This window comes from Nymphaea colorata, chromosome 1 (assembly GCF_008831285.2).
Source record: "Nymphaea colorata isolate Beijing-Zhang1983 chromosome 1, ASM883128v2, whole genome shotgun sequence".
In the NCBI taxonomy this organism is placed as follows: Eukaryota; Viridiplantae; Streptophyta; class Magnoliopsida; order Nymphaeales; family Nymphaeaceae; genus Nymphaea; species Nymphaea colorata.
This window is the reverse complement of record NC_045138.2, coordinates 40,510,504-40,528,561: the sequence shown is the minus strand read 5'-3', so window position 1 is coordinate 40,528,561 and position 18,058 is coordinate 40,510,504. Positions and strand designations below refer to the sequence as shown.

The 18,058-nt window shown below is 36.8% G+C and overlaps 1 protein-coding gene across 3 annotated transcripts; it reads right to left on the bottom strand.

The window, feature by feature from the left end:
• Nucleotides 1-355: 355 nt before the first annotated feature.
• LOC116254783 (folylpolyglutamate synthase) lies at nucleotides 356-16,691 on the bottom strand. 3 transcript variants are annotated; one of them, XM_031630376.2, is made up of 16 exons: nucleotides 16,335-16,691; nucleotides 15,112-15,339; nucleotides 12,873-12,938; nucleotides 11,292-11,401; nucleotides 9,731-9,791; nucleotides 8,838-8,921; nucleotides 6,883-6,939; nucleotides 6,623-6,683; nucleotides 5,911-5,957; nucleotides 5,733-5,810; nucleotides 4,277-4,432; nucleotides 2,883-3,173; nucleotides 2,656-2,734; nucleotides 2,246-2,398; nucleotides 1,937-2,091; nucleotides 356-807 (listed from the first exon to the last, which is right to left on the bottom strand). In XM_031630376.2, the coding sequence occupies exons 2-16, from the start codon at nucleotides 15,301-15,303 to the stop codon at nucleotides 748-750; spliced, it is 1,650 nt and encodes a 549-aa protein (XP_031486236.1). In that variant the 5' UTR covers nucleotides 15,304-15,339; nucleotides 16,335-16,691; the 3' UTR covers nucleotides 356-747. The 3 variants fall into 3 exon arrangements, with proteins under 3 accessions (XP_031486236.1, XP_031486220.1, XP_031486229.1); XM_031630360.2 differs by having other exon boundaries at nucleotides 1,937-2,130; nucleotides 16,335-16,689; XM_031630369.2 differs by lacking the exon at nucleotides 16,335-16,691 and adding an exon at nucleotides 16,167-16,290 and having other exon boundaries at nucleotides 1,937-2,130.
• Between the last annotated feature and the right edge of the window lie 1,367 nt (nucleotides 16,692-18,058).

Here is an 18,058-nt window from a genome sequence, read left to right as displayed (position 1 = left end):
CACATGGGTTGTTATATAAGCCAACATGCCTACGCTATCCGCCTGGACACTGAAGCAGATAATATGTAATCAGCGCTACTCGTAGATTTCAATGAAGCTTATCAGATTATAAAATTCGTGGATATATGCATATAGGCTTTCAAATAAGGTGCTAGATTAAAGGTTTACCGAAGCTTTTTCTGGAATTGCTGGTGATATAACCGTCATCCCTTTCCCTGGAGGAAGTAATCTTAGACATACATATACAGATGCATGCAGAACATGCAGAAAACAGGGAGAACTTTGGAAAATGTACCAAAACGAAAATGGACGTCCTTGAAGAAAAAATCAGGCGACTATAATGCCCACCCATACATTTGAAACAGAAGAATAAAGTTCCATTTCCCCATTAGATTTGTGTATACAACATTTTCATACCAACAAAAAAGTACACTTCCTTTAATGAGATGACAAAAATGTGATACATAAACAGGAGGCCTCAACTTTTCCTTGAGAGGGTTCCTTCTGGAACAGCAAGGATACACTGGATATTATTAATTCTGACTTAAATACCAATCATTCACCATAGTTGACCTTCCTATAAAATTACTGCTTTAGCCAAACATACATCTCAAAACGTAATTTGGGTCTTCAGGAAGATCAGGAATTTGACATTGCATGAAGTAACAAATTTGAATGAATATGAAACAAACTTTTGCATTACAGTTACAGGCAACATGCCAAAAACAAAAAAAGTTGAGCAGATTGTCACCTTCTAAGTAGCTTCAAAACATCCCCAACAAGATGCAGTGACCCTGTCACTAGAACCTGAGACCAAAAAAACGAAAATGAATTCCTCAACATCAAACTTGATACTAAAAGGTCATACTTTTTTATTTTGAGCTATTAAAAATATTAAGACTTTAAACTTTCACTTTTTGGGTTACTCCATCTCTCTAACAAGCATGAAAGCAAAAAGAATAACCGAGATTTTCTTACAGCTTTCAACTGCTATTAGATAGGAGCAAACCTAGCCTTAGTGGCAAAAAAAAAAATCCCTGCACGGATGCTGATGGCTCAGGATACACATGATTGCTTTTAGATAATTTTTATGGGCTTATTTTGTTAGGATTTTCCATCAATTCAGCAGTGACTTGAATCCACTAGAGTCCGCCCTGCTTAATTGTGATTGCCCCTAGACATTTGCACTCTTAACAAAAGTCCATCCTTAAGTTACTTGAATTTAACTCATATCTCATTCCATGTAGCTCTCACCACTCTCTTTTTCTGAGGTTTCTTATGTCATTTATTAATAGAAGTTTAACAAATGAACCTTAAGGACTGATTTGGAATAGTGAAGAAAAGGTAGAGTTGGATTTGTCAATGGCTACACAGTAGGAACAAAAATACCAATGGCCCAAAAGCTCCATATCATAGTAACTTATTCACGGCCTCAGAGGATGGGCGGTAAAAGTTTGACCGATGAAAGACCTATTCCTAATTTGACCTACTCAGAATTTCACCTTCATGACAAGCAGGATGAATTTTCTGCATAGAACTTTATGCAACAAAGGGCACACAAGAAAATTAAGCCCAAGGTACCCTAGAGTACCAGCTTGGACAAGAAAAACAAAATGCAGTAATTGTCCTTGATCAATTTTTTTGTTTAGAAAACTGGATAACTAAAAGAGGCCATCTCTTGTTCACACATGAACAGAAAATGGAAAAGGTGAGCCATGATGAATTTCCACATGCCACTGAATCCAATAAATGGTAATACTATGACTTGTCTGTCTAAAAATTATCTTGCTTGCATGTTACAGAAGTTTCAAAATGATCATCTTGCAATGGAATTCTTCGTGCTTGTGCAACGCATCAATTTTGCTAGGAAATTAGAATCAGAATACTACAAAACAATGGGGATAGCAGGGGATGTTTCTGCATTAAATGGTCAAACCTGAATTCTAAGGGATGGGTTTTGCTTGATGCATTCCCTCAGCCATCTAATTGTCAGTGGCAATGTGGGGATGACTGCTGAAGCAGTGGCTTTACTGTCTGAATCACACTTTTGAGGAGGATCACCAAAGAGAACGTCATAGGAAGGAGATCTTTCTGCATAATGCAAATATGAATTTTCTTCTACTTGGATATCTGTTTGGGCATAAAAAGAACATTACTAAAGAATAACTTAACTTCAAACAGCAGAGGCAACCATAACCAAGTAAAAAGGGGACTCATACTGTTAAAAACCAGAAGAAATTTTTACCTCTTCCATGAATAAGTTTCTCCCATATCCGCTGAAGATTGAATTGCCATGACAGGTCTGTAGGCATACTAGAAGATACTGGTGACATAGAAGACCCAACCTTGTTGTATAGAGACAAGCTTGGAACAAAAAATGCCTTGGAGAAATGAACTCCTACCCAGGAAAGTAATGAGAAGAAAAAGTAAATCCGTGGAACTCAACATTCAAGTGACCAGATTACCAATAGCAATGTTTCACACAGACATGTGTGTATGAGAGAGAGAGAGAGAGCAATGATTTTCACATTTAAGACATAATTTATTGAAGAATGAAAAAGTATCTGCTTCAACTTCAAGATAGCAGAAAACCAGTATACTTGTCTCCAGAAATCCACCATATGCAAAACAAAGAATGAAAAAATAAACACATACCATTGGAAGCACAAGTGTTGACAAGTCGTGGAAGGAGGACTTGAGGATCTCTGACTTCCATACAGTTAAACAAAAGAACCTACAATGACATTGTGGTGTGTTGTGTTAAGCGTTTGGACTATCTAGGAGATAGAAACATATAACACCATCAGTCAAGGAAATATGTCCAATAACACAAGAAAAGCTAACAAGTTATGTACGTTCCTCGGAGCAGGAAGGAAACTCACATTCTTTAAGTTTTTGTTAGGTCCATTTGACTTTCCAACTTGTTCCTTCATGCCATCTGCACCAAATTTTCTTTCATCTTTTGCAACGTGGGAAAACCATCTTGCACAGACTTCCATGCTCTCTGGGCTGTGTGCTCCATCCAGGAAAAAAATCAAATCACCAGAGTTTCTTTCTTTCCTTTCTGATGATTCATTTGCAGAAGTGTCATACACAATCTGAGCACGGCCATTAAGATTTGCAACTGAAAGGCCTTTAAAAAATTCAGTAGGCAGTTCTCCCTTTTGAATTGTCTGCCAGGGAAATCGTGTCAGTGAGACTCTTGTAATAAGAGCAAAAGCTAAGTTCCACAAATATGAGGCATCATTATATAAAAGTAAACTTAAGATGATTAATGCAGCTGACATGTCTTCTGGATGTACAACTAAGGATTACTGATCATTGTTCTTACATGCAAGAGTTGATTACAGTCCGAATTTCACATACAAGCTTTTAAGTTATGAATTTCCAGAATTGCGTGTCAACCCCACATTATAACATTTGGAAAATGCCTTACTGCTAAAAGCCTAACATCAGACTTGCATTGTATCAAGCATCTGCATCCACAAAAAATATGACACGTCACCAGGAAATTGCCTTATCTTACATATAATTATTTTACGTTTTTCATTTTTATTATTGACATGTTTAGAAAGTTCTAGTGAAAAAAATTCATAAATACTAGTGGGAGTAGCAGCAAAAGAACCATAAAGGTCCTCACTCACCCTAAGAGGCACAGCCAGAATTGATTTTTGATGTAAAAAACATGGTTTTATTGAAACTCAAGTTTTGGTAAGTGTAAACCACTATTTTTGAAACCCTTAGAATAATCCTGCTTATGTGCCAGAATGACATGATTCAAAAATGATTTACTACTAAAGAATCTGCTCAGATCATGTTTGTAGGTTTAATATGCAACAACAACATAATATAGGAGTAATGGTTTCAACCAACAACACCTTCATCTTATATAACAGATAAACACATGCATAAGTGTGAACACATGCAAAGACAGCTACACATACACATGCACACCATGCATCACCTCCCTTCAGGATGGCATATCAACTAGACCAAAACAACAATACCGAAAGAAATACAACTTTTCAAGGTCATTCTTCCATGAGCAACTGATAAACACACTTCCTAAAAACAGTGCGAGAAGATAATGTTTATTATGAAGTTAAGTTTAATCCATGTTCAAGGCCATTCTTGCAAAAGCAAATGATAAACATACTTACTCAGAACAACATAAGAAAATAATGTTAATGAAGAAGTAGGGTTTTCACGTTCAGCAGCCACATAATGAAATATAGTTACTGATGAGAAAAGATGTGAGCACTGAACGAACATTTACCAGATCAAGACCCTTGGAATGTCCTGTTCTCTGAATCCAACACTGGCACAATGAAATAGCAAGTCCTGCATTTGTGTACTGATGGTCCCCAGCCAATCCAAGCTTTAGATCAGCAAACCTATTTGGATCAAGAGGCATTGCAACTTGCAATGGAATCTGTGAGCAATAAAATATTTTCTTTGAAATACATTATTATTATGATTCAACAATTTAATTATGAGTGAAACATTTACTGAAGAAAAGAATACACTAAATGCCTTTTGACTAAGGAATAACCAAGAAGAGGAGTTAACTTGGATTCCATGAATAGGAATATTCTCCAGCAAGGAATCTCGAGAAAAAAGAATGGGAAGAAGCCACATGATAATGAGCTTCACATTGATGACTGATAAGTATTTCCTCGGACAAATTTATTCTTGTTCTTGTATTTGGGACTATTGCATTTCCTTTCCAACCTTGGCCAACAAGAGCACTTATGAGTTTCATGAGTATATTCAGCCAATAAGGACACTCAGTTATTATATCAAAAAAAAAAAAAAAAATCCAGTGCAAGAAATTTTTGGCAGCTCAATATGCACATACCCATCCTGGAAACAAATGTAAAGAGCGAAAGCATGCTTACAAGTTTCTGGAATTTTAGAAGGTAATGTCAAATAAAGTCACAAATTTTCTGAAATTTTGGAAGGTACTTAAATATGAAAAAAAAAAAAGTAACTGCCCTTCCTGTGAAGCACCTGAGTTTTTTCAAACCATACAAAGAAGTAAAATTTATTCTGCTAATTTCGTTCCATGGTTTTCCCTTTTGTGGAAGATACTATCAAGCTCATGTGATGAGGCAAGCATCCAGTCCTTAAACATTGTGTAGATAAATGAACAGAAAGGCTAAGATGACACATCAGTCAGGTGAGGCAAGGGAAGTGCGATATTGCAAAATAATTGATTTGCTTGGCACAAAAGCTGGAAGTCTTGGGAAGCTGCAATGCTTTGGTCATGTTATTTTGCCAGCTTTCTACAACTATAACTAAAATTTCCTTGTGAAATGCATGTGTCACCACTTTTCATGGATGGTTAGGACACATGATGAGCAGAAATGAGGACCATGTCATGTTATTTGCCAGCTTTCTTCAAATATAATTAAAATTTCCTTGGTGAAATGCATGTGTCACCACTTTTCATGGATGGTTAGGACTCGATGAGCAGAAATGAGGACCATGTCATGTTATTTGCCCGCTTTCTTCAAATATAATTAAAATTTCCTTGGTAAAGTCCATTTGTTACCACTTTTATCAATCCTTAGGCCACAATGAACTCAACCGAGGACTGTTACAATTAAGTAGATCAGGGGTCATCGTCAATATGAGAACGTGGCCTTATATACATATACTGCTTTTAGTTGAATGAGCCTTTGTTTTAATGAACATTTACCTACGAGCAGCAGAAGAAAAGAGAAATATACCATCAATTCAGAGGCTCTCCTTTGAAGAGCAACCATTGCATCAACAGGTTGAGGTGTTGTAAATGCAGGAACTCCTGCCTTTGTGATCAGAGAAGATATCAAGACCATTAAGAACAAGAAAACCAAGAAAAAAAGTCATAGCTTTCCTTATCAGCTCAGCTAGAAAGCAAATAAGTACCTTAAAGATTCCTGCCTTTTCTGATGCAATTTTTCCAAGGGTATCTCCTGTGGGAAAATTCCAAATGTCAACAATTTATCATTGAGAATCCTTCTCCTGTGGACTTGACCAAGCCCCTATTTCACAACTTTTGATCATTTAAAGGAGACTATGATATATTCATGATTAAAGGATGCAAAAAATTAGATACTCTGAGTGATTTTAAGTAAAATGAAAGTACCCAGGAAAGAATGTTAAAAAATGTGCATAAATTTTATATAATAAAGTTGAAGCCACATTGGTTTGTTGAAAAGTAGAACACAAAGTTGGTGGATAAAGGGAAGCACATACAAGGTTGGTGAGAAAGAAAGTGAAGGGAAATGCAAAGTTGGCAGCAAAATGATATCTCTATTTGTTGGATGATGCAACAAACAAGATTCAGCTTTGGCTTTTCTTTCCGATTTCATCCACCTCGCTTAGGTGGAGTTTCGAAGTTAAGAACTGCAAGCCAAAGCAGGACAAAGAGTTCAATACCCAGTATGCATCCCTTGGCATAATCTAGAAGGGCTTGCCTAAACCCAGCTTGTCATTTGTCAAAGAAAAATAAGGAAAACATTGGCCACTTTTGGCCGTGACAAAGATAAGAAAATGTTGGTCTATCTTGGTCTGTGACAAAGATATAGAAAACCAAAAGCCAAATGGACATACATATTATAGTGGAGAAAGGAAGTACCCAGAATTTCCATATGATCCATCCCAAGTGATGTAACGCCACAAACAATAGGCTTTTTAATCTGCAAAAGTTATCCATAAAATGTAGAGTAAATAGATTCTGTACAATTGATTCACAGAATAGACTTAATCATAGTAAGTTAAACATGAGAACTTTAGCATTTTCCTGAAAAAATACCCTAGAAGTTATTAAACATAAATTCATCATCATATACTCTTCATCATAATTTTCTTGCAGGTATCTGAAGAGAGCATAATTACCACGTTTGTTGAGTCCAAACGTCCTCCCAACCCAACTTCCACAATTGCCACATCAACCTATTCACCAGAGCTAATAGTTAGGATTCTCTGACACCAAGAAATTCAAACATGAAATGATAATACATATTAAACAATATAGTGGAGAAAAAAAAAACATTCGTCGACAGAAAATAAAGAGTGAAGAACTAAAACATGCAAGACATTCATTTACATGAACATTCTGAGCATGCACATGCATGTGTGTGCGTGTGTACATGCACATGTGTGTATGTGTGTGCGAGTGTGTGTGTGTGTGAGTGAGAGAGAGAGAGAGAGAGAGAGAGAGAGAGAGATGCTGAAGATGCTCAGATTTCACCTGGATTAGTTAAGACTTTGGTATCTATGGTGTTCAACCATGAACTGCACAAATTTCAAAGGCCTTCCCTGCCCTACACCAAACCCCTTACCGCTTCTGAGAAATCCCCATAAAACCAAACAATCTATTATCATGTCCATAACTGTAGCACTATCCTATGTTGATTCACGTGTGAAAGAAATTTTTTGTCAATATGCCCAGTTCTGCATATGTGCAACACGAATAATAAAAATAGCAATTAACAATTAACAGACTACAATTTATTAGGATTCAATGAATAAAGTGATTTTTTTCTTGCCACACCCTAAGCCTATGTCACATGGACTCTTTAAAAAGAGTGAAGCACCCGCAACGACGCGACACTGGTGCGGGTAAGGGTATGGCTCTGACTCGCACCCCAGCTGCACCGTATGTTATTCCCTTTAAAAAAAGTTTTCCTTCTCTCTCTCCCTCTCTTTCTTTATTTACAGTAATAAAAGTAAAAAAAAAAAGACAAATTAAGCTAAGAAACAACAATATAATTATATATATACAATGAATACATATATTATAATATATATATATATATATATATATATATATATATATATATATATATATATATATATATATATTCCGTCGCCAGACCCCTGCACCCAATTTTGTTGGGATGTGCCGCACCGGCACCGGCACCCTGCATCTGCATGACATGGTCCTCTAAGCTGCACCTGCACTAGAGCTGTGTCGACTTGGGTCATAAACCTAGGTCTCCTAGAACAGGAACAAAAAGCAGGAATGGATAGAGGAACCGAAAGTAGTAACAGGAATTCAAATATTTTCATTATGAATGAGAGGAGAAGTGACTGACAAGCAGCATAGGAATGTAAAGGAAGCAAACCTTTTCCTTAAACCTTGAAAATCTCAGGGTTCACATAAAGCTATACATAAATTAAACCCAATCGAATACTATCAACAGCACATATTGTGAGACACTACAGTGGCTCATTGTTGTCTTTCTGTCTTGATATATCACATGAAAACAAAATTGGTTTACCCTCCTTTCTTTTCATATCATTCATTACTTCTCAAAAAATAAGATCCCAAGTCTGTCAGTCAGATTGCATGGCTCTAGAAAGATAGCCATTACATGAGACCTACAGTTATAACTGGCTGCTCCTCATAGAAACTTCCAAAAGAAAAAAGCAGCCCCTATAAGTCATATCATGCAATTTCTATATACAAAATCTGAATCTAAAGCTCCAAAAATACTTTGTACAAATTCAATGTTCTTTTTTAACCTTAAAAGCCATGTTTAGTAGGGACATATTAACTTCAATAAAAAGTACAAACCAAACTGCAGTCAGTTAGTGCCATTTCTCATGTCAATAAATCATGAAAAGATAGAACTTTTTTCTTCCTTTTGTTTCCAGCTTATAGATGCTTAGGAGCCTACTGCAGTGGGAATTGAACTGAAATCTCAAATCTGCTCTTAGGTAGCATTTTTCAAGCAACTGAGCATCACATTGGAATCAGAACTGAGCCATCACATTGGAATCAGAGAAAATGTAGCAGTCTGGAAATTACTGAAAAAAATGTATAGAATAGAAATGCTTTGGCTTACCTTTTCAAATGTAAAGATCTGAAAAGCTAGCAATGTGAGAAACTGGAAAAGAGGGGGCATTGGAATATCATCAGTTAAATTTTCCTGAAAATTCAAAATCCAATCGTTCACATAAATAAGTTTCACATCTTTCCACTTGATTAAACACAAAAAGCAAACAACAACATACAGATAATCTCTTATTATGACGTGGTTAAACATCAAATAAATTCTTAGGGATATATTTAGTGGACTTCAATGGGACTCTACCTCATAGTTCTTGCAGTGTTCTAAAAATCAGTTCATGAATCGAATCAGCACAGTTGCCAGTTCGTGAAATGAATGCTTCAGTGATTTGGATGCATCAGCAAAATATTAAAAGATCATTTTTGAAAGAATAACGAATATATATTAATTATAAAATAAGAAAATCATTAAACATGTTTAAAAGTATTTTAAAAACGACACGTAGTGCTCTTGAATCAGTTTTGCCACCAGTTGGATTCAAATTGACTGATTCCAATCAAGTTGACTTCCTAACCAAATAACACGTTGCAATCCAAGTAAAATTTCATCAACTGATGCATTTACTAAAAAAGTGCTTGATTTAATAATGTTGCAGAAAATGACTCAAGAAAAAACAATATTTATATGGTGATTCATTACTCCCTCTCTCTCTCCCATTTTTATATTCAACAGAAGCTTAATGGAAACAGATTCATAGGCAGCATGTGTTTTAAGGCCTTCCATGACTGGTTAGGTTCTTGTCCCCTAAAATTGAATGCATCCAGATCAAAAGATTTATTTTCTCTGTTTTCTGCTGCAGAATCATATGCTCATTGCTCTCTCTATTGTTTAAGGGCTTGATATGGGAAACCTAATAAATGCAGTCAGCAAAAGCATAAAGTGTGTACCTTCAGCTTATTCCAACAATCCCAAAAGTACTGCAGAAACTTGTCTTCAGAAATATCCAACCTTCAATGCACAGACAAAAGTTACAAGCTAAGCAAGGTCTTTATGGAAAATGTCACTGACATTATTAGATGAGGTTGATGTAAAAAGAGAACATAACAAATTTAGCAAATAATTTCTCCCACATACAAATTCTCAGAGGATGAATTCTGTGTTGACAATATGACAGAACAAATATTTTCCATTTAAAGCTACACTAATCACCCAAGATTCCATGAAACTAGAAAGCAAAGGCTTTAAAACCTGCAGTGTCATTTAGTCTAGTGTTGAACTACAACATGAAGAACAAAAGCAACAAAGATTTCAAATGCGATTTTTCAGACAATATAATCAACAAGCCTAACCATTTGAATTAAATGAAAATCATTATCTTTCTTGGGGTTACCAGCTCACCATACAAGTAGCTATATCCATTAGTGAAACGTTTGAAACCAAGTTGTAACCAAACAATGAAATCCAAAGCAACCCTATATAAAACGCATTAAGCAAACAGCTTTTGTATCAATATGGGTACTAGATTTATGACACCAATACACATACATGTGTAGGCAGTGACCTTTTTTCTTATTACATTCTCAACAAGTTTATTTTTGTATCTTTCTTCTTTAGAGAGACTTGTAGTTAAAAAAAAAAAAAGTTCATGTATTGAGACCCGTGCCTAGAGGCAATGAGTAATATCAAATTCTAAAATCCCTCCATGCACACACACACACACACACACACACACAAAACATGAATTTGAAGATTAAGTTTTGAGTAAGATAAAAATAAAACACTCGAGGGCACAAAAAAATGGTCCTACAGTGGCTGCTCCAGGAGAGCACCAGCTTCAGGAGTGATATAGTAGAAACTAAAAAGGGACTTTCTCTCAATTGTAGCTTCAGAAACGTTAAAGCACTTTAGACCAGTTTTAAAAGAGATGCCTTTTCTATGTGCAAGAGAATAGAGGTGGTTTTGTTTTGTTGCTTCTTGCTAGATCTTCTTTCTGTTCCTTTCATGCTGGGTATGAAGAAATCTAGTATGTTTTGATCCGATAACTTCAACTTCTATACTCCACAACTTGCACTGCTCCACTGAGATGACAGAAAAAACTAAGTTGCAGGCGTAGATTCTGAGAAGCCAATATCCACTTTTCTACTCCCATTGGCAAATCTTTTTTGGCACTTTATTTGTTAAATTCTTTTGGTTATTATATGTTTTGTACACCAAAATGGCTCAGAACAAAATATTCTAATATATTAGTCAGCTAATAGTTCAACTTCAAGCTCAGCTCAAGAGTTTGCAAATGAATAAGGTCACAAATCAACCATAACAACATCATGGTTGACTGCAGCGACCTACTCATAAACCATAACAAATGTCATGGCAGTCATGCACATTGTTGACCATTAGCCAAAGACGAAGCTAAATTGCATGAACATGATTAACTTTCAGGACATGCAAATTTTGGCTATAACAAAAACCAAGAATAGCAAGTAACCGAGTATGACTTAGAGCACCAACCCATTAATGCGATATCGTTCTCTCACATCAATCAAGTGGGGCGACGTAAAAAGTCCCGTGCGAAGGCCACATGCACGTAAGATTGCTTCAGAAAAAGTACATGTTGAACCCTGTGATTAAAATTGTGACAACAATGGACCACTGAATGTGTCAAGTTATGCATGTGAATTCTCCAACAACAAATACTCGTATTTGATGTATTTTACCAACTAATGCTCACACATACATGTGCATACATACACATGCGCACACGCACACACACTCTTCAATTACCACATTCCTTAGTAGCAAACTCATTGACACAAAAAGCGAGTCACTGTTGCACAACATGGAGTACGAAAAGGTAGCTGAGATGGAACAATACAGGAGGAGAGGCCACATCAATAGAAGAAAACACTTCTTAACGCAGGCACTTCTTGCACAACGGAGCATGTTAGGATTGTTCCACATCTGCCCCTCCTTCACATATCAGCATAGAAGATTAAATAAGATGTGCTAACTGCAACCCTTTCATCAAGCATTTCAGCATGAGAAATTTCTGAATGAACACGTAACATCGGCAGTGGTGCTTTCTTGCTGTTTGACTTGTCCCTCATAATTTTTTAGTTAAAAATGCTGTTTCCAAGGATTTTTCATAGAAAAAAGGAATCAACTGAAAATCACTTGGCTATAAATCAAACAAGATAGACTGACACAAACGATTTGGATTATGCCCCCGTACTCTCACACAAACATAACAAACAACGGGAATTTGCTCCTGCAGCTCATGACATACAAAGTCCACCAGAAAGATATACCAAATTAATCTTTTCTATTAGAGTTCACTAAAGCCAAAAGCATAAGGCAATCATGTATTTCTGATCACACAAGTGATGCAGGATATAACAAAGTCGCCACCACAACATGCTAGATGCTCACAATTGATTTCGAATGTATGGGAAGTGATGAGTTGTTATTCATTTCTTTCCACCAGATAATTCAGTTCAATTCATTTTGATTCCAGAGCCATAAGAAAGATTAAGCATCTTCATGCAGAGTAGATGACATCAAGTAACGCTTGCAATTGAATTTTGAGAGAGCCAATTACTGTAATATATAATATTAGATTGTGTTATGTTATATAATGTTATATTATAAGATAGTTTTACTTATATTCAGGGGCGAAGCCAAGGTGGGCTGGCAGGGCCATCTTCCCCCCACCCTGAATTTTTCAAATAACATTTTACTATTTAACATTTTCAAAAATTTTAGTCTGGCCCCATAAACATCTAAAAATTTTATAGTGGACCCTGCAGAAAAAAAAATCCTGGCTCTCAAATAACCGATGCTCTCAAATAACAGAACGAACATGTCAGAAACTTCAAATATTGACTTCTCTCATTTTAACAGGCATAAGAAAGATCACATTTACACCCAAAAATCAGCTACACAATCTATTTCTGTGGACTTCGCCAGTATATTAGCTAAATCCCATTGAAAAGTGAACAGCAAGAGCAGAGGAACAACACAAATTCAGATAATTTAGAAAATCATCTATACTTTAATGATTTAATCAGTCTTCCCTTAGTATGGAAAATTTACCTTCCCTTTAGTTCCAGCAACATGAATAATGTTAAGCCCATCAATGGAGTCTTCTAGCTCCAATATCTACAACAGAAGTTTTAGTCTGAAATATGCAGTCGAGAGCTGTATTTTCTTAACAAATGTTGACACAGAAAAAATCCAAATGAACTCTTTGATGGCATCAACAAACTTGTGTTAGCATTAGCCATTATGAAAGCAAACAAAAGTACAGAAGAATCAGTTATGCACACACTACTACTGTAAACCCTGTATAAAAGACTTTGTATTGCCCATTACAGAAACCTTTGATGTCATCAACAAGCTTGTATACAGTTAGGAAAACACACAAATGTGCAGAAGCACCACCCATGCAGACACTACAATTGTAGACGCTCTAGAAAAACGCTTATAAAAGACTTTTCATGCCCATTACAGAAACCTTTGATGGCATCAATAACCTTGTATACAGTTAGGAAAACACACAAAAGTACAGAAGCTCCACCCGTGCAGACACTACAATGGTAGACTCTGTAGAAAAGGCTTTTCATCCGGTCCATACCAAGAACTACTTTCCTATAGATAAAAAGTAAATGGAAATAAATTTATTCATGTGTACAAAGGCTATCTGCAATTTCGAAATCACTTGAAAACCATGGGTTCAAACAGATCAAAGGTCTGCAAATGGTTCAGGTTGGCTAATCCACTATAAATGGAGAAGTATCACACCATCATATGACAAGTACATGCTACATGGAAATACTTGTTAAGGTAATTTCATAAGTGCATCATAACTTTTTCTCTCATTACATGCACAAGGCTTTTTAATGCTTATGACATTGATCTTATGTATTATTGATGAGGGTCATTGACGTAGCCTTCACACAGTCTATTAACCAGTGGTGCTGTTGTAACTATATGTTATAAGATATAGAAACAGGTGCATATGGCTACATTTATGTAACGCAATTAGTTGCCTGACTTCTAATGACTTCCTTTTCTTAATCAAACATTTTTTATGGAAAGAAACATAGGAGTGTGTCTGAATATGAAGCACATTTCTTTAGTCAATAGACCAGAAAGTTTCCTTCCCATTTGTCATATAAGCAAACGACACATGATCAACCTTGACAGGTCCACCGGAACAAACGCAGAAGGCAACCCAAATGGTGGCCCTCTAAATCAAAACGAGGTGACTGAATCAAACTCAATTGAGTTTGATGAAACTTCCTTTCTTGAGATTCTTAGGTGAGATATCCTTAGACATATCAAGACCCACAATGAGGCTAAGAACACTCTTCTGCAAGGTGATCCAACAAGTGAGAAGACAATCCGACTTCCACCAGAAAATATATGTCAGATTTGCCTCTTCCTTCAACAATCCTGTTCAATAATGGCTTTTGGTGAAGGCAAGGTGTCACGAGTGATGAAACCTTCAAGAGCGAATTAAGTCTTCCACAACAGATCTCACTCAATTTAATTTCAAACAGATTATTTTAGAAATGTTTACAATATGGAAATCACTCGATTTAATTTCAAACAGATTATTTTAGAAATGTTTACAATATGGAAACAAGTTAGCAGCAACTGTCGACATAATGAAGCCAAATGAACACCTGGGAAGGAGATAAGAAAAGTGAGAAACCAAAAATGCAGATTGCATGCTTAAATACCGTAAACAAAAGGAAAGGAATAAGAGAATGATGTACGTAGTTCGGTTCATGAAAACCTACAACCACAAGAAAGCCATTTCAGCAATGTTTTATTAATTCAATAACTGCCATAAATAGGCATCCAAAGATGTTTATAAAGGCAAGTATGAATGGGAAGGCAGGTTATTTCTACAATTTTAAGGTTATTTGCTGCTTTGGTATTTTCAAAGCAGTTACTGTTCCTCATCAACAATCTCATCTTCTTATTCATATCGATATGCTTCTAAATGCTTGCTTTACCAAATAATCTGATTTCTTTCTTGCCTCTATCAGTGAGATTGAGCCTTATCTTCAGGAAGTTGTCCTTCCATTGTGTGACTGATCATCTATGATCTATCACCACAGATTCTTTGACATCTCCCACATAAATTAGGTTAAAAAAACATATTATTGACAATCTTTTACACTATAAGAAGTTAGTCTGTGATTCTGATGCTTCCATTAAAATGTACAACTTGCATACATATTTTTCCAAGCACTTACAAGAATAAATTGTTATTGTTGACGCAGGACACAGCCAAATCATGAAGTGATAGTGCCACACCTACCTTCAGATACTTCTCCATTAACTGTAATTTGCTATTTACAGGGCCTGCTTGAGGACTTCCATTCCCCAGCTTACTTCCACTTCCCCGCCTACGGCGGGAAATAAGAGAAGACAATGCTTCCATTGCCGTTTCATATGATGGCAAAGGAGGTGAATCACAAACTTCAGCTTGCTCAACTCTATTGCTTCCCATTTTTTTTTTTCTTGAATCCAACTAACTCAAAAGATCCTGCAGATAGAAATAGAAATATGCCCATTATTGCTTCACAAGCACAATCTCAGAAACGGATAAACAGTAGCTACAACTATCCCTACTCCAGAATATGACACTTAACTCTGAGAAACATGTGAGGTTCAAAACCTAACTAACATAAAAAAATATCCCGTCCTAGCAAATGGCCTTCCGATGACAGCGTGTTGAAACAGAACCAACCGGACGAATTTACACTCATTTAAAAAAGGATGGTGAAACCACAGTCCACCTGATGAATATTCTCCCAAAAGAGTACGGAAACGATAAAAAGAAAAACTCACCACGGATACGATTCATTTTCATACCTAAAGTAGTTTAGATGAAAGCCAGAGTAGTTCGGATGAAACTCAATCTGCCCTCTGAGTATGCTCCCGAAGGACTAAAAACTACTAAAAGGAAAACTCGCCAAGAACATGAATCATTTTCAAAGCTAAAGTAGCTAGACGGAAACCAGAGTAGCCAGATGAAACTAAATCTACGTAAAAAGACTAAAAACTACTAGAAGAGCAACTAGCAGGACCCAATTTCATTAAAGAAAACCTGAACAACGAAAAATCATGAAAACCAACAAAAAAAAAATGCCGACGGACTCCTTTGACACACGGTTATAGCACTCCAGGCCTCGAGCCATTGGGAATTACCCAATCATGAACGCCCAAACAGCTAGTGAATTTCCTCGAAGAGAAACGGGAATCGGGCAAACGAACTGAAGCACGGAAAGCGCGTCGTAATTTCCGTGCAGAGTAACCGAGAGAGTCATCACTACTACTAACAGAGAAAACGAATAAAGATCGAAGGATTGCGTTGATACAAACAAATGGGTGCTTCTTCAGTTAAGGCCTTAAATCGACGAAGGCCTCATAGCGAAACCAATAGCTCATTGCGGACACTACTTATTCCTTCATTGACGACTCGCAACCTAAGAAAGAAGGCGATAAACGAAAAAAGGGGAGACAAAGAGATGTGGGTACCGGGAGATCTAGAGAAACTCGCGCGAGTGAAGCGAGGAGTCTGCCATGCTCCGCGACCAGCTCTCTCCTTTCGTCCTCGCCCACGCTCTCCTCATCCTATTCACTTTGGCGCGTAGTCGCGGAGGGAGTCCGCTTTCCCGCAATCGCAAGGTGGACACATCCAAATCGCTTGATTCTAAAGCGTCGGCCCACTTCAATTGCGCCTCTACCTGGGAAATTGTGCCCACAGACGAGGGCCCGTGGATTAGGTCGAAGGAATCTTCGAATCGGGGAGGTGAAGAGAGTGGGATGCGCTTCATCGACTGAGATGGACGTCGTTTCGAGCTCCGCTTCACCGGGTTGTCCTCTCCCTCCTCCGACACGCCCGCCGACGACAAATGGAAGCGAGGGTCCATCGGATGGCCATCAACGGCTATAAAACGGACGGTCATGGTTCACCGCCGCAGCGTGAACCAAGCTTAGGTGGGTTAAGGTCTTGGTACGGTGAAGAGTCGGTCCTCGGCCCTACCCACTTGGTCGTCGTACCGGTGGCTTTGTTTTCGTATTCCAGGCATGTTCATGTTTAAAACAAATTTAATCCGGCCAAATTAGCATTAGAGAAAATATGTTAAAACCGCATCATTCGGACTCTTCAAAAGTGTGCCTTCATTAACCAAAAAAAGGAAACTAGCTTGTATAAAAGTAATAACTTGAAGGTAAAAAATCAGCATGTTCGTAAAAATTTAAATTTTATTCAATGGAAAACATACTAGGTGATTTTGAAGTGTTCATTGTTTTTTTTTCTTGTTTTGTTTGCTAGTTTATGCACCAACTTTCTTGTGTTGCCTTTGTTTTTTGGGCCCGTTTGATAGCCGATGTAAAATGAAAGGAGAGGGTGAAATTTGTACAGGCAGATAAAATTTCACTCACTCGACTAAAAACGCAACAAACGGGATGGAATTTCACTCGATCTTGTTTATGAATACCATTTTGTTGGTGCTCTCTCTCTCTTCTTGCTTTTGAAGTGTTCATTTCCTCCCTGTCGAATCACCTAAATGATAAATAGTTAAAAAAAAACAAAGAGAAAAAATTGATGGGTATGTTTATATATATTTTATTTTTCTCTCAACCATTTATTTGTTTAGATAAACGGCCTTACTTAGATAGTTAAGTAACTTTATATAGCTAAAGTTATCGTTCAATCACAACCTTCATATACCAAGTTGTGATGGAAATGATCTAGAACATTGATTCCAAAGAAATCTAGAAATTTCTAGTAAGATGCAATCATATGTAAATCTAGAGAAACATCATTCATAAACGTTGCACCTTCATCATCTTTAAGCTTCGGGATGGATGTAACCTGAACCCAACAACGTAACAAACATTGGACACATGTAGTTAGTTATCTAAGACGGGTGAACTTAATTTTGAACTTGACTATAATTGCGCCATGTATTTTTTGGATTTAAATTTAATTTAGTCTTACCCAAATCCAGAAGTTGGACTGTCGGCCCTTAAAAGAAAATCTTGTTTCCGCTCTCAGGCAGATAATGGAATTTCTTCTTCTTCAACAAAAAATGAAAGGTAAATTAAGGAATTAATTAATCTACTTGCAGGTATTGCCTAGATTGACAAGTGTTCGAAATTCTTGAGTGTTAAATGACCAAAATACCCTGAAAGTGATGCGAGTCTCCACCGAAGGGAGACCTGAATAGGTTGGTCACCGGACGGACCCATGTACA

Excerpts from the sequence above, each read along its gene's own strand:
- LOC116254783 (XM_031630360.2), bottom strand. The coding sequence starts at position 15,303 with ATGGGAAGCAATAGAGTTGAGCAAGCTGAAGTTTGTGATTCACCTCCT. Across the intron at positions 6,684-6,882 it reads GTTTGGACTCAACAAACGTG|ATTAAAAAGCCTATTGTTTG; the intron begins GTAATTATGCTC and ends TAACTTTTGCAG. Across the intron at positions 5,811-5,910 it reads AAAAGGCAGGAATCTTTAAG|GCAGGAGTTCCTGCATTTAC; the intron begins GTACTTATTTGC and ends CTGATCACAAAG.